Source organism: Eptatretus burgeri, chromosome 13 (genome assembly GCF_056783735.1).
Source record: "Eptatretus burgeri isolate ZD-2024b chromosome 13, Ebu_testis_v1, whole genome shotgun sequence".
Classification (NCBI taxonomy): Eukaryota; Metazoa; Chordata; class Myxini; order Myxiniformes; family Myxinidae; genus Eptatretus; species Eptatretus burgeri.
In genome coordinates this window covers 44,786,191-44,807,538 of record NC_140973.1, presented here as the reverse complement: position 1 = coordinate 44,807,538, position 21,348 = coordinate 44,786,191, and the positions used below count along the sequence as shown (strand labels likewise).

Sequence of the window (21,348 nt, the reverse complement as noted above, 5' to 3'; positions counted from 1 at the left end):
CTCTCGCCCCCCTCTCTCGCCCCCTCTCTCGCCCCCCTCTCTCGCTCTCTCGCCCCCCTCTCTCGCCCTCTCTCTCTCTCTCGCCCCTCTCTCACCCCCCTCTCGCCCCCTCTCTTTCCCCCCTTCTCTTGCCCCCTCTCTCCCTCCTCTCTTTCCCCCCTCTATCCCCCCTAGTCTCGCCCTTCCTCTCTCCCCCTCCTCTCTCGCCCCCACTCTCATCCCCCCTCTCCCGTCCCCCTCTCTCGCAGATATTGGTCGACAGATAAATGTCCGTAACTTGGGAACCGTTCGTCCGATCGATATCAAACCTCGAAAAGGCACATCCGGGGGTCCCCGGCAATATTCCTGGCAAGTTTCAATGAGATCGGACCGGCTGTCGTCGAGAAACGGCAGTCGCAGACAAACAAACAAACAGACAGACATACACATAGAGATTGCTGGAATTATAGATAGATAACATCGATGCAATGATTACGTATTTATAAAATCTAAACGCTAATTATTCACCTTTCTATAATCGATGCGAGAGGAGATTGTAAGCTGCTGCTAACAACACCGATGGCCGTCATGAACAGCACAAAGGTAAATCTAACGTGTCTTCCGTCTCTCTTGGATGTGTGTTACAATTGCCGACAGTATTCAGTACAGTAACATGCTGTATAGGTTTGTATTCGAGGAGAAATAGGCTACACCATATAGCCTAGGTGTTTTGGTTTGTGTAAGTACGATGTTCGAAAACGAAGAAAAAAAAAAAAAAGATGTTCGCACAACGAAAACGTCGGTTCACGACGAGTTTCTCAGAACGTAACCCCGTTGTTAAGTAGCGCATGACTGTGTGTGTGTGTGTGTGTGTGTGTGTGTGTGTGTGTGTGTGTGTGTGTGTGTGTGTGTGTGTGTGTGTGTGTGTGTGTGTGTGTATATATATGTATATATATATATATATATGTATATATGTACATATTATACGAGCTGGATGTGCTTGCACATTGTGCAAGAATACGAACTGTGCTTCCCCATTGTCTTGGCTCGCTCACCTGCATTTGATATTTTTTTTTGTTTTTTCATTTATTTATACTTTCATTTACGGATGTTTTCCGATGGTTGTGATAATTTTTTTTTTCATTTTTAGTTTTTTCTTCCTGGTGTATCGGCTTTGATGTCCATCGGCACACCAAATTACCATGCTTCCCCATTGTCTTGGGTCGCTCACCTGCATTTTTTTCATTTATTTATATTTTCATTTGTGGATGTTGTCTGACGATTCTAAGATTTTTTTATTTTTTCCGGTGTACTGGCTTCGATGTCCATCGGCACGCAAAATTTCAACTTCCGAAATCACCCAGAACATACTAATCTTTAATGCCTGTCAGTCAGTCATGTATGTATGTATGTATGTATGTATGTATGTATGTATGTATGTATGTATATATATATATATATATATATATATATATATATATTGTTGCGGCCACGGGTACCGAGACACCAGCTTGTTGTCACTCGGGGATTAATCCCCGGTTGTCCTCGGAAGAGCCAGACCTGGGGCCACCGCTCACAATTAATGTTGTGGTACGGTGGGTTGTTTTAGAACCACGAACGCCACCCAGTTAACAACGAGTTCCAGTGTCCACCGTCTAATTATTCCTTTTCACTAGAGGTTACGTGGTTACCTGAGCGGGGAGCATGCCCTCGGCAAAGCACCAATGTTATCTTGATTAGATTTTAATTAGGGCGGCCGAGCGTTTTAACCGCTGCTGCGTGCTGACTATTTTTGGTCAAATCTGTGGTAATTGCCTCCCAGTCTATCTTGGTTCGGACAATGCTAGACCAATGGATGGAAGGACAAACACGGACAGGTTGGAAGTCGACAAATGATTATTAATAATAAAATAAATAAATAGAAAACTTTTTTATTTTCTGAGGTAAATAAATGAATAAATTTCGAATCAATCGAAATGAATAATTACTCAGGCAAAATCAACCAAAATGACAGGAAAGAGACAGAGAGCAGATGCTTATGGAGGGTTGACTTACAACTATACACAGACAAGGGTACCCAACAGATCATTCTGGGGAAGAGTCGTCTCGCTCACCAGAGAGAAGTCGTCCGTGAAGTGAAAACATCCTGAAATGTGTGAGTGCGAGTCCCGTCCGTCGCCGGCACCCGGCCTTGGACGCCAGTCGACGTCTGTGGGGGGGGGGGGCACCGAGATCATCTGATGCGGGTTTAGATCCTGGTGCTGCGACAGGCAGCTCCTCACACTTCGCAAAACTGGTGACGTCCAGTGACCCACAAGGTCCGTTGGTGACTGACCCACGACTCACTCGTTGTGACCGACCCGTGCTTCACTCGTTGTCGGCGCTGCTCACACCCACACGCTCGCTTGCTCAAGCACTGGGAAGGACGAATTGTCTCGTTGGCGCTGGTCAGACACCCACACGCTCACTCGCTCGCACCATACCTCGCTTGCACGCTCGCACCATACCTCGCTTGCACGCTTCCTCTCTGGCTCGCTTCTTTTCTCGCGCGCTTCAACTCTCGCTTTCTTTTTGGCTCGCTTGCCTGCTTCTTGCTAGTTTCTCTTCTCGCGCGCTTCCTCTCTTGCTTTCTTCTCTTTCTGTACGGACCTCCAATTTTTTTTATATCTGTGGCCCGTCTCGGCGGGCGCAGAGTCCCCCCAAGCTCACCCCACCCTACTTGCGCATCATTATCATGACAACCCGTGCACTCGAAAAGGGGCGGGCGTCGGCGCTAGCAAAAGAAATGTGTGCATAAATGTGTCTGTCATGAAGAAAAAAGCTTCCCATAAGAGAGGGGATTTATTGTTCACCCTTCTCAACACATCACATTTTAAATCCCATTAGACATGGGGATGGGGATAATCTAAACATGCATTAAAGGAAATAACTGTCTGAAGACCTGGATGTGTGGATGCATTCATCAGACCGGATTCTGAAATCAGTAACAATATATGATATATGATATATATGTATGTATATATATATATATATATATATACATATACATATACATACATATACATACATATACAGTAGACTACTCGCAAGTCGTCACCATCGGGACCGAGACAAAAGTGACGACTTAGACGTGTGACGACTTATGCGTATGCGAACATTCTTGATGGCTGTGGGGTGAAGGATGAAGTCGCGCATGGCCTGGACACATACGTGTGAGAGGGCGCAACAATCTCTAAGCAACAATCTCTAACAATCCCAGCTTCATGGCCTTGCCTGGCCACACACTGAGCCAGCGACCACCGTGGTGGCTGACAGCTGAACGCAGTGCAATTATAAATAGTCTATCACTGGCGGTGTACACCAATGAGCGCGCATGACGATTCCATGAAATTGGGCTTCTCACGAGGCAGCAGTTCTGTGTGACGAGTTAGGCGTGGTAATTTACTTGAGTTTCCATTATGCGGGAACGGACAACATCTGACGACTTAGACGAAGTGCCGACTTAGAGATGATGACTTCCAGACTTTATTCAAAGGGATTTAACATTAGATAAATTTGGGACTTTTGATGCTGCCGACTTATGGGAAGTGACAAGTTACACGCTTCCGACTTGCGCATAGTCTAGTGTGTGTGTGTGTGTGTGTGTGTGTGTGTGTGTGTGTGTGTGTGTGTGTGTGTGTGTGTGTGTGTGTGTGTGTGTGTGTGTGTGTGTGTGTGTGTGTGTAATCACGCAGGATTGAAATGGAAATCAGGATTGAAAAGAAGATGGAGATATAATTATTAGACCCACGCAACGCACTTCATCCCGTTAATGCACTAGACATGAGGGAAAGGTCTGACTGTACGAAGACTAACAAAATAACTGCCTGGGGATCACTATGTTGGGTGCCATTGCCTTTGAGGTGTGTGTGTGTGTGTGTGTGTGTGTGTGTGTGTGTGTGTGCGTGCGTGCGTGCGTGCGTGCGCGCGCGCGTGCGTGCGTATATGCATGTATAATATTTTATATATATATATATATATATATATATATATATATATATATATATATATATATATATGCACACATATACATATTTTTAATGTCATTATGCACACGCCTCTGAACATTGTAGCCAGGGTTAGACTCTCGGCCCAGCTTTAAACTGTCACCCTGGTGCTTCATATGCAGGGAGATGCATCAATGTGTGAGCCGTCCATCACAAGGACGTTAAGCTGTGTGTCCCATATGGTAGCATTGGTTAAACCAATGGAATGAGGGTGGTCACTGGAGAGTGGTGGGATGGGTTTGGTGGGGAAAAGAATCCAGGATCACTGCTTCCACTCATTTGTTCCTCTTTTTTCCTGCCTGTTGAACCAACTTACACATTCTTTTCAATCTCATTCTTCTCTCCACAGCTTCAAAACAGCTATTCACCTCCATCTCTGATTATACCCCATCCAAAAGAATGATCTTTTTACCCCTGTTAATCCTCCCCAAGCCCAACTCTTTCTAAGTTTCTAGTTATTCCTTTCTGAGAATTTGCTTAGAACTGTATCCATCTTGTTCACCCCCTGTGTCCTCCCCTCGTCCTCATTCTTCCCCAATCCCTTGTTTCTCCAAGTCTTCTTCTATTCTGTCCCTCCTTCCTGCTATTGGTGTTTCTCCTCTTCTTTTTCTGCTGTTACTTTGTTCTGTTGCATCCTGATCCATTCTATGTTCAAGCTCCACCACTTGCTTCAACATTGTATACAAAAACAAACAATCAGTCAACACGCTAAGTTAGGGTGATTGCTCAGACCAATGATTTGATATTGTCATGGGACAATAGGATAATGTTTCATTAATTGCTTCTTAATGTTGCTCCAAAAGCTTGCTAATGACATCATATTCTGTTTGGTGAGTCGGACTATGTGGCATTCCCATTTAAACTCCTTGCTCATGATGCTGGTGGCTACAGATTAAAATTCATACCGAGTTGATTGTTCACTGTTTACTAATTTCTTTACGATTGATATGCTCCTCTTTGAAATCCGATTATTTTATTTTTAGCAAGTTGTCACATTGGGGAAGTGAAACTGCTTATGGTGGGTTTTCATGGAACACGCGAACGGTTCGCAAAGGATGCGAATGTCGAAAAAATGGCAAAGTCCAACATTCGTATTTTAGGCTCCAAAAGTTCGCCAAACATGCGCGGGGGTTCGGAAGCATCGTCAATTGTTCGCAGGAGTCGTTTTTTGTTTGGCGGGAATTTCAAACTTTTTTGTTTGTAATTTCAAACATTTCAAACCTAAACATTTCAAACTTTTTTGAAATTCCCGCCGAACAAAAAACGACTCCTGCGAACAATTGACGACGCTTCCGAACCCCCGCGCATGTTTGGCGAACTTTTGGAGCCTAAAATACGAATGTTGGACTTTGCCATTTTTTCGACATTCACATCCTTCGCGAACCATTCGCATGTCCCGTGAAAACCCACCATTATCACATGATAAAAAGAATAGATTTATTTTATGTTAAACTCTTGCTTTGTACACAAGGCTTATTGTTTCACTTGTAAATTATAATTTATGTGTAGATACGTCACCCACCTTGTCTAATGCCCCATTTTGTACAGAGAACACGTGTGCTTCGATCCTGAAGATAATCCGTTTTAACAAAATTGCTGGAAGTGTCTTGGGAGACGACGAAGTAATTCTTCTCTGCGACAAAGTGCAGAAAGGTGTTGTCCAATGTATATGTCCTGTCAGCCTTGGTTTGAATATAGCAAAACTTAAATAAGTGGTGTTTGTATGCAAGTGTGTTGCGAGAAGGGCATATGAAGGGGGGGGGAGGGGTGCAGGATAAGTGGGTAGAATAAGGGAGGTTGCAGGAAGAGGGGTGGAATGAGTGGATGGAGATCGTTGAGAGCAGAGCTGGAATGGGTGGAGGTAGTTTGCCAGAGAGGGGTGGGAATGACTGGGAAGATTGTCAGAGACGAGTAGGACAAGGGAAATCACCAGAGAGTGATGGGATGGGTTGGGCGGAATGAGGGAGGTCGCTGGAGAGGGGTGGGACAGGTTGAGCGGAACGCAGAATGAGGTGGTTCTCCAGAGAAGAAGAGGGGAGGGGAGGGTTTCTGGGATCACCATATGGGGATGGGATGTTTGGTACTGTGGTTGTTGGATGAGGTAGAGGGGGCTAAGGTCTCTGGAGATGGTTCGGGTGGGGTGGGGACTGGGATCACAGAAGAAGGGTGGGGCGGGTGGCATACGCTGGTTGCTGAGAGTGGAATGGGAGGACCAAGGGAAGTCGATGGAGAGGGTGGGAGAACAGAACAAGGGAGATTGCTGGAGAGAAGTGGGATGGGTGGGAAGAAGGTTTTCCGAGAGGGATGCCATGGCTGGGGGGAGCTTGCTGGAGAGGGTGGTGTGAGGTTCAACAGTGTGTGAGAGGGCGGGTGGGTCAAGACGGTTGAGGAAAATGGAGAGGGATGGTTGAGGGAAGGAGGTTGCTGGAGAAGGAGAGTGATGGGTGACAGCTCACCTGAGATTAAGAGGATGATGAGGAGGAGGAAGAGTGGGATGGATGGAAAGAGGTTTCTGGAGAGGCAGAGTGGATTGAAGGGAGGTGCTCTCAATGTTGATGGCTGAGGATGCAAAGATAAAGAATGAAGAACATGATTTAAACACTGCTTATACATTTATATTGGAGATAGTTGGGAGGTTTGCACACCGGCCTTTTCACTGTCTTGCCTGGGATTGAATCTCAGCCCAGCTACAAACTCTCATCCTGGTTTTTCACAGGCAGGGAAAGGTATCAATGTGTTTGCCGTCCATTGGATGGCATTAAACTGGGCATATTGTTTGCCAGCATTAGTTGGTTGATGATGATCCCACCATGCCCATTGCGAAGAGTAGGCAAGCTTTTTTTTAATATGTATTGAAGGTTTCAGTCATGGACTAAGTATTCCTCATCAAGGCCAAGCCTTAAATAAAAGAACTACGTTGAGAGAAAAGTAACGAAGAGAGAATAGTCAGAGTTTTTGAGCAAGTAAAAAAAAAATCTGCTTTTTGAAAAGGGTGGTCATACGTGTGTGAGAAGGGAAAGAGTTCCAGAGTTTGGCAGTGGAGGGGAAGAAACAAACATCGTAACGGCCCACCCTTGAGTTGCCAATGGCTACACTATAATCATGTGATATCGTGGCTTGTCGAGTATTCCTTGGTCTCATTCATGGTGGAGGTACACAAGCAGCAAGTTCTTGTGAGCAGAAACCGAAGTAATATCTGTAGAAAAGAGAGAGTGAGCCTACTATGCAGCGTAATTTGAGTGGGTCGAGTTTTGAGGTAACATGGAGACTGCTTAGGCAGCACCAACACTCTGCACAGAGTATGATCCCGATGGATGGATGGATTTGGTAGAGATGACAAGTCGAATAACTTTGTATTCAATTTTGTCCATTAAGTATGTGGAGCTGAAACCTTCCCAGATGTGAGAGCAGTATTCCAAACGAGGACAAATCGATCCTTTATATAGTTGGAGCAATTGTTCAGAGGAGAAGAATTTTCGACATCTGAACAGGACTCCTAATTTATTCGAGGCAGACTTGGCTATTTGTGCGATGTGTGGATTCCAGGATAAATTTGAAGTTAGAGTGATACCTAGTTGGTTTATTTTATCACATGGTGTAATTGGAGAGTTGAGAGGAGTTTTAGAAAGAGAGAGATGAGAAGAAATTAAGTTTTTGAAGCATTAAACTAAACTTGATTACATTTGCCCCACTGGGAGATCTTGTCCAAATCTGAATTTAAAGAGGTGGCTGTGATGAAACGAGATGTAGATTGAGTGAGAGAAGATGGGGGCAGATGGGAAAGACATGGAGGAATGTAATGTTGAGTCATCAACATATGAGTGCATTTGGTTATTTGTGGAAGAAAGTAGGTCATTGATTAAAAATAAAGAAGAGTGTTGGAGACAGAACGGAACCCTGACGTACACCGCTGTTGATAGGGAAGGGTGGGGGGGGGGGGAAATGTTTAACCATAAACGATTATGGAGATACAGTGGTCGGAAAGAAAGCTCAATATGAGAGAGCAGAGGGAAGGAGGAAAGCCGAAAGAGGAAAGCTTGGATATCAGACCCCGATGCCAAACTCTGCTAAAGGCTTTTGAGATATCAAGGCTTTCAACAAAGGATTCCCCAAAGTCTCTTAAAGAAGAGGCCCAAACATTCGTAATGTAAGAAAGGATATCACCTGCAGATCTTGCCTTGTAACAGCCTTATTGGTGGTCAGAAAGAAGACAGATTCAAGACGCTTGAGAAAATCGGAATTGAGGAGACATTCAAAGACTTTGGAAACAGTATAAGTCAGAGCAATAGGATAGTAGTTCGAAGGGTTTGAATGATCACCCTTCTTTAAAATAGGCTGTACTAAGGCATATTTCTAGGAAAGAGGAAAAGTTTGGGGTTTTAAACAAAAATGAAACAAACGAGCAAGCACGGGAGGAAGTTCTGAAGCACATTCCTACAAGACATGGGGAGGAATGCCATCTTGCCCATAGGCCGTGCTTATGTCCAGAGAGAGAGAGAGAGGAGTATTTTTTTTGACTGCATGAAAAGATTATAGGGAGGGACATAGGATTGGTGAGGGGAGCATCAGAGGGAGATGGAATGTAAGTCATCCAGTGTGGAGTTAGAGGAAAAAAAAAGAGAACCAAAAGGAGTTGCTTTATCGGTTGTAGAGACAACGATATCATCGGAACAGAAAAGCGAAGGAAAGGGAGAGCAACAGAAGTTGTTGGCGATACTTTTAGCTAACGATCAGAAAGATCTATTGGTGAAAGAAGATGAGGTTGTCACATTTCTTTTGCACAAAGGAATGCTTTGCCTCACAAATAACATGTTTGCAATGATTTCTGGCGGATATGAAAGCTGAATGTGAATCTGAGGAAGAAGAGTTTTTCCATGTCCGATATGCGGCATCCCTTGCACGAATGGCCACAGAGCAGAAAGTATTGAACCAAGAATTGGTTGGAGAGATAGATTTGAAAGAGAAGGGGAGAGGCAGTAATCTTTCCAGGAAAAGTCAGAAAAGAAGTTTCGTAAACCAGTCCAGTCAGCATTATTGAAATGCCAATACTGGTGTTTCATCGGAGCAGTCAGCTGAGAGGAAGTGGTGGTAAATAAAGTGATGTTCACAAGATTGTGGTCAGAGGAACCAATTATCGGTGAAATTGTGTAGTTGTAATGCAACAGATTGGAAGTGAAGAATAAATCCAAAGTATTGGTGGTGTGGTCATGACGATCTGGGATATGGGTAGGGTGGGTGATAATTTGTTCCAAATCATTCAGAATGGAAAATGTAAGAGCTTAAACTCCCCTAACATCCGTGTGGGAAGATTTCAACCACTCCCTGTGGTGTACATTGAAGTCTCTGAGATAGAAAAATTCTGCTTGAGGGTGTTCGGATGTAATGGCCTCATGGCAAGAGTTAAGATAGTCAAAGAAATCCATAAAGTTTGTAGAATTTGGAGAGCAGTAAGTGAAACAGAGAAAGATAGTGATGATCGAGAGACAAACATACCGCTGTCTGGTGCACTATCTGGCTATCGCTGGCACACTGACAAATTGCAAATTCCTTCTCTGACTGACTGCTGAGAAGACTATTAAAAACAACCCAGCATAGCCACTGTCAAGAATCTGCTTTGGCAGCACCAATGCTCTTCAAAGAATGATGCTGTTTGTAATCACTCAGTGGCCAAATGGTTGGAAAAGTCCACTCTCAGTCTGGGAGTTCAGCGTTTCGAACCCTGGCTGCATCATACCAAAGACTTTAGAAATGGTTCGTGCTGTTTCCTTGCTTAAAGCTCAGCATTGAAAAATGATAGAGCATGGATGAACAACCATCGGTTAGCAATCATAGCGCAGAATTGATGGGCCTCCTGCGTTGAATTGCAGCCTCCTGCGTTGAAGTTCCTTGCAAGGGAACACTCGTATTAGTATATGTATTATTATTATTGTTTATTATTATAGTGTGGTGCAGTGCATAATCACTAATATAGGACTAATATCTCTCTTTCCTTTTGCAGACAATATAAAAGTCAGGTTCTTCTTGGACAACTGGGAGGCTTGGGGAATTTTTTCTGCAAATGATGTTCACCGGCAAATCGCCATTACATTCAAGACTCCACCGTATAAAGACCCCTGCATCTCCAGTCCTGTTGAGGTCTACCTGCAGCTCTTCAGACCTTCAGACAGAGTGACTAGTGAGGCTAAGCCATACTCCTTCATCCCCCAATGCAAAGGTAAGTTAAATATAAAAACGAAGATTGTTTTTCTTTTTGGTGGGGGGGGGGGGTGGGATTACACAATCTGCTTGTAGGCAAAGTTGATCATTGTGGTTGATGGTTTTTGTGCCCAAAGTCGAGGTTCATGGAAAAACAAGAACACTGAACATAGAAAATTACAATACAATACAACAAGAAGGAAATGGTGGACAGGAATGGGGGAGGGGGGGGGGGAGAAACTCATCAACAGTAAGGTGGAGGGATAATTTGAGACAGAATTGGCATGGGGGAGTGGGTTGGAGGATAAAGTGGGGAGAACAACCTGGATGCAAACTCAAACAAAGCAAGAAGATGAAAGGAAAAATTGGGGATGAGATAGAAATGGAACAAAGAACGAAAAAGTGGGTGAGGGATTGGGGGGGGGTAGGTAGCACAAAACGTGGAGATGAAGGGTCGGGCTTAGGAGGGGTAATGGAGGTAGATAAGATTGTGGATATGAAACATGGGGGGTAACCTGATGTGGTCATGAACAGCCATCATGAGGCTTTGGAGGGATTGGTGAAATTGAACAGATAGACGAAGTTGGTTCCACAGGTGAGAAAGACATTGCCCAGAATCTATTTGATGTGACAAGTCGGGGAAGGTGCAGTGAGCAAGTGGTTGGGTGCACTTGATTTGGAAGGAAACACAGAAATGGGGCATTTGGCCTTCTCATGAACAGTGTTGGCTGTGATGCCATTTGAAGTGAGGGAAGGGATAGAGGGGAGCGTACACCAGAGACAGACTTGACAAGGGATCACCAGGTCTTTGAGGAAGGAGACAGGTTTGAAAGTTTAGCCTTGAGGTTGGTCAGATGACGCTTTCTGGCTCACCTGAGAGGCGACGCACACTTGTTCCGGTCTTTGTAAAATTATCTGAGATTGCCTTCAGTCGGATTTGCCTTCCAGAAAGAGAAGGCAAGTTGTGAGAAGGCAAGTTGTTTGAAGGCAATTGCATCATCACAGGATTCTGTATAATGGGGTGAGAGGATAGGTATGATAACTGCAGATGATATGGGATAAATCTGTGTATAAAGGAGAGCAAGTTTGTGTGGAAGGATTCTCAGGTGGTATTAATATCAAAGGAGATGGAGATGGAGATGAAAGACCAGTCCTGAAGTGAGAGAGCAGCTCGCAGTCCCTGCCAATCTTGAGTGAACTGCCATACTCATTGGCACTGAGAAAGCTTGCTTACAATAGCCAGAGTTGTTTACTCTCACAAGCACTTTATCAGATGAACCAATTGAAGCAGTGGAGGAAAAGAAAACGTTGACAGGAAGATTGGCTATCGCCAAGTCCAGAAGGGAGGATTTGCTCTTTGAAGAAGTCAGAATTGGAAATGTCACAGGTTAAGTCAGCCCCATGAGTTGCAGAAGTTGTTTGATGTAGTGCTATGATGGGTGAGAGAGGTACCAATACCCAGCCAAGTAACATGGTGACAATTGAAATTGCCACATATGAGTAAGAGAGAGTTGGGATGAGTGGTTAAAAGTTGGTTCATGAGGGAGGTGGAGATAAATGGAGTCGTCTCTGTCAGGAGGATGGTGCTGCATACAGAAAATAAGGCCAAAAAAAAAAAAATGTTGCATTGGCGTAACCCGTCCGACCCTAAAAATTCCGCCGACCCTACGTTTTTTTTTTTTGTTTTTTTGCTATCGATTTCAAGTATCTTGTTGATTGCGATCGCGATCGCAAAAACCCGGAAGTGTTTCGGACAGAACCCGCCGACAAAAAGGGTGGTACTCGAGCCGGGGGAGATTTTGGGAGGGATTTATTAGGATTTATTAAATTTTTGGATTTATTATCCAAAAATTTTGGGATTTATTAGGAAAAAAAATAAATAAATAAAAAAAAGATCCCGACCGACCTACCCTATTTTTCAGTGACCCGTTACGCCAATGCAACATTTTTTTTTTTTTTGGCCTAAGAGATGGTTGTGAAGGGGAAAATGCAGCCAATGGTATTGCTGGAGGTTGGAGAGGTGAGAGCAGTACACAGACTATGACAAATTGAGTCCTTGACGTAAACTTCAACTCCACCATTGGGACGGAGTTCAGGCCTGTCAAAGCGGAGGAGACAATAATTGAGGCGAGACAGAGGAATTGGACATTCTACTGCAGGACATATTATGTTAAGCAGATAATGTCAGGTTTGTCAGTGGTGTCCTTGATTGAGAGATTTGTCAGATTGGGGTGTAGGTCTTACATGTTGGAGGTCCATACAGTGAGGGTCAGGGAAGGAAGTGCTGTTGGTAGGTTGTTGGAACATTAAGGTGGGGATGGTAAGGGGACATGGGGCATGGTCGGAGGGAGTGGGACATGGGTTTCCTCTGAACCGAGTGTTACGCCGTGCATTTCCTCTGAACCAAGATTGAACAGATAGACGAAGTTGGTTTCACAGGTGAGAAAGACGTAGCCCAGAATCTATTTGGTGTGACAAGTCAGGGAAGGTGCAGTGAGCAAGTGGTTGGGTACACTTGATTTGGAAGGAAACACAGAAATGGGGCATTTGGCCTTCTCATGAACAGTGTTGGCTGTGATGCCATTTGAAGTGAGGGAAGGGACAGAGGGGGGAGCGTACACCAGAGACAGACTTGACATAGCCTCTGAGGCACCGTGCATAGCCTCTGAGGCGCCGTGCATAACCTCTGAACCGAGCGCTGCGCCGTGCACAGCCTCTGAACCGAGCGCTGCGCCGTGCACAGCCTCTGAACCGAGCGCTGCGCCGTGCACAGCCTCTGACCCGAGCGCTGCGCCGTGCGCTTCCTCTGACCCGAGCGCTGCGCCGTGCGCTTCCTCTGACCCGAGCGCTGCGCCGTGCGCTTCCTCTGACCCGAGCGCTGCGCCGTGCGCTTCCTCTGACCCGAGCGCTGCGCCGTGCGCTTCCTCTGACCCGAGCGCTGCGCCGTGCGCTTCCTCTGACCCGAGCGCTGCGCCGTGCGCTTCCTCTGACCCGAGCGCTGCGCCGTGCGCTTCCTCTGACCCGAGCGCTGCGCCGTGCGCTTCCTCTGACCCGAGCGCTGCGCCGTGCGCTTCCTCTGACCCGAGCGCTGCGCCGTGCGCTTCCTCTGACCCGAGCGCTGCGCCGTGCGCTTCCTCTGACCCGAGCGCTGCGCCGTGCGCTTCCTCTGACCCGAGCGCTGCGCCGTGCGCTTCCTCTGACCCGAGCGCTGCGCCGTGCGCTTCCTCTGACCCGAGCGCTGCGCCGTGCGCTTCCTCTGGCCCGAGCGCTGCGCCGTGCGCTTCCTCTGGCCCGAGCGCTGCGCCGTGCGCTTCCTCTGGCCCGAGCGCTGCGCCGTGCGCTTCCTCTGGCCCGAGCGCTGCGCCGTGCGGTTCCTCTGGCCGAGCGCTGCGCCGTGCGCTTCCTCTGGCCCGAGCGCTGCGCCGTGCGCTTCCTCTGGCCCGAGCGCTGCGCCGTGCGCTTCCTCTGGCCCGAGCGCTGCGCCGTGCGCTTCCTCTGGCCCGAGCGCTGCGCCGTGCGCTTCCTCTGGCCCGAGCGCTGCGCCGTGCGCTTCCTCTGGCCCGAGCGCTGCGCCGTGCGCTTCCTCTGGCCCGAGCGCTGCGCCGTGCGCTTCCTCTGGCCCGAGCGCTGCGCCGTGCGCTTCCTCTGGCCCGAGCGCTGCGCCGTGCGCTTCCTCTGGCCCGAGCGCTGCGCCGTGCGCTTCCTCTGGCCCGAGCGCTGCGCCGTGCGCTTCCTCTGGCCCGAGCGCTGCGCCGTGCGCTTCCTCTGGCCCGAGCGCTGCGCCGTGCGCTTCCTCTGGCCCGAGCGCTGCGCCGTGCGCTTCCTCTGGCCCGAGCGCTGCGCCGTGCGCTTCCTCTGGCCCGAGCGCTGCGCCGTGCGCTTCCTCTGGCCCGAGCGCTGCGCCGTGCGCTTCCTCTGGCCCGAGCGCTGCGCCGTGCGCTTCCTCTGGCCCGAGCGCTGCGCCGTGCGCTTCCTCTGGCCCGTGCGCTTCCTCTGGCCCGAGCGCTGCGCCGTGCGCTTCCTCTGGCCCGAGCGCTGCGCCGTGCGCTTCCTCTGGCCCGAGCGCTGCGCCGTGCGCTTCCTCTGGCCCGAGCGCTGCGCCGTGCGCTTCCTCTGGCCCGAGCGCTGCGCCGTGCGCTTCCTCTGGCCCGAGCGCTGCGCCGTGCGCTTCCTCTGGCCCGAGCGCTGCGCCGTGCGCTTCCTCTGGCCCGAGCGCTGCGCCGTGCGCTTCCTCTGGCCCGAGCGCTGCGCCGTGCGCTTCCTCTGGCCCGAGCGCTGCGCCGTGCGCTTCCTCTGGCCCGAGCGCTGCGCCGTGCGCTTCCTCTGGCCCGAGCGCTGCGCCGTGCGCTTCCTCTGGCCCGAGCGCTGCGCCGTGCGCTTCCTCTGGCCCGAGCGCTGCGCCGTGCGCTTCCTCTGGCCCGAGCGCTGCGCCGTGCGCTTCCTCTGGCCCGAGCGCTGCGCCGTGCGCTTCCTCTGGCCCGAGCGCTGCGCCGTGCGCTTCCTCTGGCCCGAGCGCTGCGCCGTGCGCTTCCTCTGGCCCGAGCGCTGCGCCGTGCGCTTCCTCTGGCCCGAGCGCTGCGCCGTGCGCTTCCTCTGGCCCGAGCGCTGCGCCGTGCGCTTCCTCTGAACCGAGCGCTGCGCCGTGCGCTTCCTCTGAACCGAGCGCTGCGCCGTGCGCTTCCTCTGAACCGAGCGCTGCGCCGTGCGCTTCCTCTGAACCGAGCGCTGCGCCGTGCGCTTCCTCTGCGCCGTGCGCTTCCTCTGAACCGAGCGCTGCGCCGTGCGCTTCCTCTGAACCGAGCGCTGCGCCGTGCGCTTCCTCTGGCCCGAGCGCTGCGCCGTGCGCTTCCTCTGGCCCGAGCGCTGCGCCGTGCGCTTCCTCTGGCCCGAGCGCTGCGCCGTGCGCTTCCTCTGGCCCGAGCGCTGCGCCGTGCGCTTCCTCTGGCCCGAGCGCTGCGCCGTGCGCTTCCTCTGGCCCGAGCGCTGCGCCGTGCGCTTCCTCTGGCCCGAGCGCTGCGCCGTGCGCTTCCTCTGGCCCGAGCGCTGCGCCGTGCGCTTCCTCTGGCCCGAGCGCTGCGCCGTGCGCTTCCTCTGGCCCGAGCGCTGCGCCGTGCGCTTCCTCTGGCCCGAGCGCTGCGCCGTGCGCTTCCTCTGGCCCGAGCGCTGCGCCGTGCGCTTCCTCTGGCCCGAGCGCTGCGCCGTGCGCTTCCTCTGGCCCGAGCGCTGCGCCGTGCGCTTCCTCTGGCCCGAGCGCTGCGCCGTGCGCTTCCTCTGGCCCGAGCGCTGCGCCGTGCGCTTCCTCTGGCCCGAGCGCTGCGCCGTGCGCTTCCTCTGGCCCGAGCGCTGCGCCGTGCGCTTCCTCTGGCCCGAGCGCTGCGCCGTGCGCTTCCTCTGGCCCGAGCGCTGCGCCGTGCGCTTCCTCTGGCCCGAGCGCTGCGCCGTGCGCTTCCTCTGGCCCGAGCGCTGCGCCGTGCGCTTCCTCTGGCCCGAGCGCTGCGCCGTGCGCTTCCTCTGGCCCGAGCGCTGCGCCGTGCGCTTCCTCTGGCCCGAGCGCTGCGCCGTGCGCTTCCTCTGGCCCGAGCGCTGCGCCGTGCGCTTCCTCTGGCCCGAGCGCTGCGCCGTGCGCTTCCTCTGGCCCGAGCGCTGCGCCGTGCGCTTCCTCTGGCCCGAGCGCTGCGCCGTGCGCTTCCTCTGGCCCGAGCGCTGCGCCGTGCGCTTCCTCTGGCCCGAGCGCTGCGCCGTGCGCTTCCTCTGGCCCGAGCGCTGCGCCGTGCGCTTCCTCTGGCCCGAGCGCTGCGCCGTGCGCTTCCTCTGGCCCGAGCGCTGCGCCGTGCGCTTCCTCTGGCCCGAGCGCTGCGCCGTGCGCTTCCTCTGGCCCGAGCGCTGCGCCGTGCGCTTCCTCTGGCCCGAGCGCTGCGCCGTGCGCTTCCTCTGGCCCGAGCGCTGCGCCGTGCGCTTCCTCTGGCCCGAGCGCTGCGCCGTGCGCTTCCTCTGGCCCGAGCGCTGCGCCGTGCGCTTCCTCTGGCCCGAGCGCTGCGCCGTGCGCTTCCTCTGGCCCGAGCGCTGCGCCGTGCGCTTCCTCTGGCCCGAGCGCTGCGCCGTGCGCTTCCTCTGGCCCGAGCGCTGCGCCGTGCGCTTCCTCTGGCCCGAGCGCTGCGCCGTGCGCTTCCTCTGGCCCGAGCGCTGCGCCGTGCGCTTCCTCTGGCCCGAGCGCTGCGCCGTGCGCTTCCTCTGGCCCGAGCGCTGCGCCGTGCGCTTCCTCTGGCCCGAGCGCTGCGCCGTGCGCTTCCTCTGGCCCGAGCGCTGCGCCGTGCGCTTCCTCTGGCCCGAGCGCTGCGCCGTGCGCTTCCTCTGGCCCGAGCGCTGCGCCGTGCGCTTCCTCTGGCCCGTGCGCTTCCTCTGGCCCGAGCGCTGCGCCGTGCGCTTCCTCTGGCCCGAGCGCTGCGCCGTGCGCTTCCTCTGGCCCGAGCGCTGCGCCGTGCGCTTCCTCTGGCCCGAGCGCTGCGCCGTGCGCTTCCTCTGGCCCGAGCGCTGCGCCGTGCGCTTCCTCTGGCCCGAGCGCTGCGCCGTGCGCTTCCTCTGGCCCGAGCGCTGCGCCGTGCGCTTCCTCTGGCCCGAGCGCTGCGCCGTGCGCTTCCTCTGGCCCGAGCGCTGCGCCGTGCGCTTCCTCTGGCCCGAGCGCTGCGCCGTGCGCTTCCTCTGAACCGAGCGCTGCGCCGTGCGCTTCCTCTGAACCGAGCGCTGCGCCGTGCGCTTCCTCTGAACCGAGCGCTGCGCCGTGCGCTTCCTCTGAACCGAGCGCTGCGCCGTGCGCTTCCTCTGAACCGAGCGCTGCGCCGTGCGCTTCCTCTGAACCGAGCGCTGCGCCGTGCGCTTCCTCTGAACCGAGCGCTGCGCCGTGCGCTTCCTCTGAACCGAGCGCTGCGCCGTGCGCTTCCTCTGAACCGTGCGCTGCGCCGTGCGCTTCCTCTGAACCGAGCGCTGCGCCGTGCGCTTCCTCTGAACCGAGCGCTGCGCCGTGCGCTTCCTCTGAACCGAGCGCTGCGCCGTGCGCTTCCTCTGAACCGAGCGCTGCGCCGTGCGCTTCCTCTGAACCGAGCGCTGCGCCGTGCGCTTCCTCTGAACCGAGCGCTGCGCCGTGCGCTTCCTCTGAACCGAGCGCTGCGCCGTGCGCTTCCTCTGAACCGAGCGCTGCGCCGTGCATTGTCTCCAGGCAGTAAAAGTAAAGGAAACTTGTTAATGACTTGAGACCACTCATCACTCTATGCTTTCTCTTGTTATCACTGAAGATCCACACGGCCTTATTCGAAAAAGATGGATGAACAACACTGCTCATTGTTTTCCACAAGATGCATCTATATCTTTACCATTTCTGCCTCCTAATGAAACACCATGTTCAAGCATTGAGCATGCAAGGGAAAATGGTAAGCTTTTATAGTTTTCGACTCTTAAGGGTATTTTGGTCCACTTGCTGCCAGCGTGTGCTCGGCATTCTTTCTCTTCTCCAGTGATAGCCACAAAACGGAAGATCGATGAGAGAATCATGTTAGCCCAGGTCTGTGAAATCAGTCACAGTTTGCGCACTTGTGGGGTTACGAGCTTATCCGTGTTGTCAGCTTAGTCTTGTTTCACTTTTCTGTCTACTTCTCACGTTTGGCATTTTGCAGTTTCTCTCGAGATGTAAAAGCCTCACCCTTCATCATAAATAATTGAAGAAGCAGCTTCATTGGTGGATTTCTGTTAATTTCCTGAAAAACAAAAACCTGGCCATTTGCTTTCAACAGTGAGGAGCTGTTTTTTGAATCACTTTGGAGGATTGTTCAAATACTTACTTCTATTGCTGGAATTTTTTATTTCTTTCATTCTCGTTCCTAGTAATTGAAACATGATTCTGACTCAGCAAGGAATTGCTTCATATTTTATAGCACTTCAGGTTTGTTTAACACAATGTCTGCCAGTGACATTCAGGACATCTTAAATGGATGGCAGATGTCCTTGGTGCACGTGCACAGACTTAGAAACGAACATTGGGGGCCGGTGGAGGGATTTAAAAAATTATTTGTTGATTTTTTTTTGACAAATCTTTAAAAAATATATTTGGCTCTTTAGAAACTTTTGGGTTGGATGGGGGAAGCGGGCGGGGGGGGAGGGTTTAAAACTGCTGGAATACTAGAACGACATTCAGTAGAGCACACACCTCCACCAGGCTGAACAGTTTACATTTTCTATTCCATCAAAAGGCCGGATTCGGATCTTCACCAAAATCAAATCAATTCGTTCTTGTCACCTTCCCAACCTGTCCACCAAGTTTCGTCCAAATCGGTCCATAACATTTTGTGATATCATGCTATATGCTGCATTATCTTTGGCTCTATCTCTGAATGATCTAACCCTTCTTTCTAATCTTGTATATGACAAATTATCGATCACAGATCTATGTCTAAGTTAAACATCTTGAGACACAGCACTGTCTGTTGTTAGTGGATTGCCTGAAATCCTTCATCAAATTTCCATAGGTGACACATTAACAATGTGATGAATTGTCTGATCTGGGTGACCACAGACACATGCCCCTGGGCTGTCTTTGAAATTCCATTTGTGTAGGTAGTGTGATCTTGCATGGAGAGTATAGATGCTGTTGAGTGCAAACCACTGTTTCCAGGGAAGGTCAAAGCCTGTAGGCTCTTTTGTTGCATCAGTCACCAGTTACTTTTTAGCAATGTTGTCTCTCTAGCCATGCACAGAGTGCATGCACTTGATCCCAAGCTGGTACTCGCTAGTTTCCGGATGATGTTTACCCTGGTCTTGATCTTTTCTGACACGTTTTAGGTGTTCAAAGAACGTGAGGCTGCGATCAATGGTAACTCCAAGGTACTTGCGGAACGGTTTGTTGCTGACTGGTTTTCCACAAAAGGTATCCTGGAGTTTGCTGTGAGGCAGTCGGTTGCTGAGATGGAAAGCAGTAACTCCAGTCTTAGTTGGATTTGGGTGCAGGTGCCAGCAGATGAAGTATTGCTCAATTACCTTTAAGTCCTGGGAAAGGTTACTGCTGAGATCTTCAAGGTTGATTGTTTGGGTGACAAGGGCAAGATCATCTGCATAGGCAAACTTTCTGGAGGTGGTACAAGGCATGTCACTCACATATATGTTGAAGGGATCAGAGCTAATCAAACGGAAGATTAAAAATTACCCCATTAAAAATTACCCCCGTGCGGGAGTGACGGTCATCTCTGCGAGAAAATATATAGCCTCCTGAAGGTAGGGCATTTTTTGCCAACTTTGAAGTCACGTGACACGAAAACGAAAGCGAATATCGAAAATCCGGCCTGACCAAATTTAGATATTGTCCCATAGATTTATATGCCACAATCAAATTCAAGATCGCTTGAGAAATGTAGGAGGAGATAGATTTTGAAAATCGTCATTTTTGCAACTTCAAAGGCCTCGTGACCTTGACCTTGACCTTCAGTGACCTTGAAAGTCATACCATCGTGTACGTCTCATCGACCTCTATCAGGATCACTAATGACCAGATCTCCCGCTTCAACTTCATTGTGGACCGACGGACGGACAGATCGTCACCTCTCCTCTCAACACCAATATTATTAGGTCATGCTTGAAGAGATGACCTTAAAAGGAACCCGAAGAAATAGAGCAAAGATGGAGTCCTTAGGAGGACTCTGGACAGGATTCAGGTTTCAGCCACTACTCCACAACCCTCAAACCCATCCAGGTGCAGTCAGGTGAGCCTTACAGAAAAATTTCTGCAAGAATTCACTTCTTCTTAGAGAGATAGAGATGAAAGAGAAGAAAAAGCAAGAATTTGAATGTAAACAAAAAAATGAAAAAAAATATATATATATATATATATATATATATATATATATATATATATATATATATATATATATATATATATATATATATATATATATATATATATGTATGAAAGGAACAAATAACAAAGATGTCAGGAAGAACCCAAACAGATAGATTTCAGCAGTTATTCTCCAGGCTCAAACACAGCATCATGTACAAGCTACCAGAAGTCTGTAAGACAGACCCTTGGAGAAGACTATCATTCAGAGTCCTTATGGAGCTTGTTTGCTCTCTAAGTGAAAATCTTTGATTGCTAAGCATCGAAGAAAGGACACACATTTTGACTTGGTGCTGGAAAAGTCTGGCAGCTTTCAGCAGAAGACCATGTCACCATACCGTATCATATGCTGATGAAAGGTCAATTAGTGCAACACCCGTCGAGAGCAGGTGTTGATAGGCAGCCTCAATGTGGGTGGTAAGTGCAAGTGCTTGATCAACACAGCTCCAACCAGGTCTGAAGTCAGCTTGTTCGTTGGGAAGGTTGGACTCCACCAGTGAAGAGAGCCTGGTCAGAAGGACAGGCTCAAACAACTTGTATGTCGTACATAGAGATATGGGCCGATAGCTAGATTGGTCAGCAGCATGTTTCCCTGACTTAAGGATGGCAATGACTTTAACCTCTCTCCAGGTTGATGGTATGTCTCCAGTTGCATGGATGTTCATGAAAAGAGAAGCCAACCAATCATATCCGTGAGGTCCCAAGTTCTTCAAGAATCCAGGATAGATGCCATCAATTCCTGCTGCTTCCCTTACTTTGGTGAAGGAAAGGCCAGTGTCAATGTCAGACCCTGGTGTAAGGGGAAGAAAGCAGGGATGAATGAGGAGATGATGAAATGGTCTTGGAGAGTTCCTTTCGGACCTCACGCTGAGCCTCCTTAGTTGAGGAAACTTTAGAGCTTAGACAATGTGGGATGTTGTTTTTGGTCTTGTACAAGCTGCTATAGCTCCTTGGGACAGGGTTGAGGCTGGTGAGGTGCTCCTAAACTTCTGTTGTGAAAGCCTCCCAGATGGTTTTCCAGAAATTCCAGCGGGTCTGAGGTTTGGATGTAATCGAGGGAACCTCCATTCCAATGTGAATTAATACTGGTCGATGTTGGCTGTGTGAAAAGTGTGGAAGGATCTTCTGCGATGGGTGAAGAGGGTGTCCATTACTGTCCCTGGAGACAAAACAGAGGTCTGGATTGTAGTCCTTCCTCTATCTACGTAAATAGAAAGTGCCTGGTTGCTTGGCATTGTGCAGGAGATGGCA

General features: G+C 50.5%; 1 protein-coding gene across 2 annotated transcripts in view; it reads left to right on the top strand.

Moving 5' to 3' along the window:
- LOC147014344 (proto-oncogene c-Rel-like) overlaps window positions 1-21,348 on the top strand; it is a 57,808-nt gene that overhangs the window by 30,364 nt on the left and 6,096 nt on the right. The window contains exons 7-9 of one of the 2 annotated variants that reach the window (XM_085852254.1): window positions 5,574-5,678; window positions 10,024-10,239; window positions 17,510-17,644. In XM_085852254.1, coding sequence (XP_085708380.1) covers window positions 5,574-5,678; window positions 10,024-10,239; window positions 17,510-17,644 — 456 coding nt within the window. The remainder of the gene's footprint in view (window positions 1-5,573; window positions 5,679-10,023; window positions 10,240-17,509; window positions 17,645-21,348) is intronic. The other variant, XM_085852255.1, reaches the window with a different exon arrangement.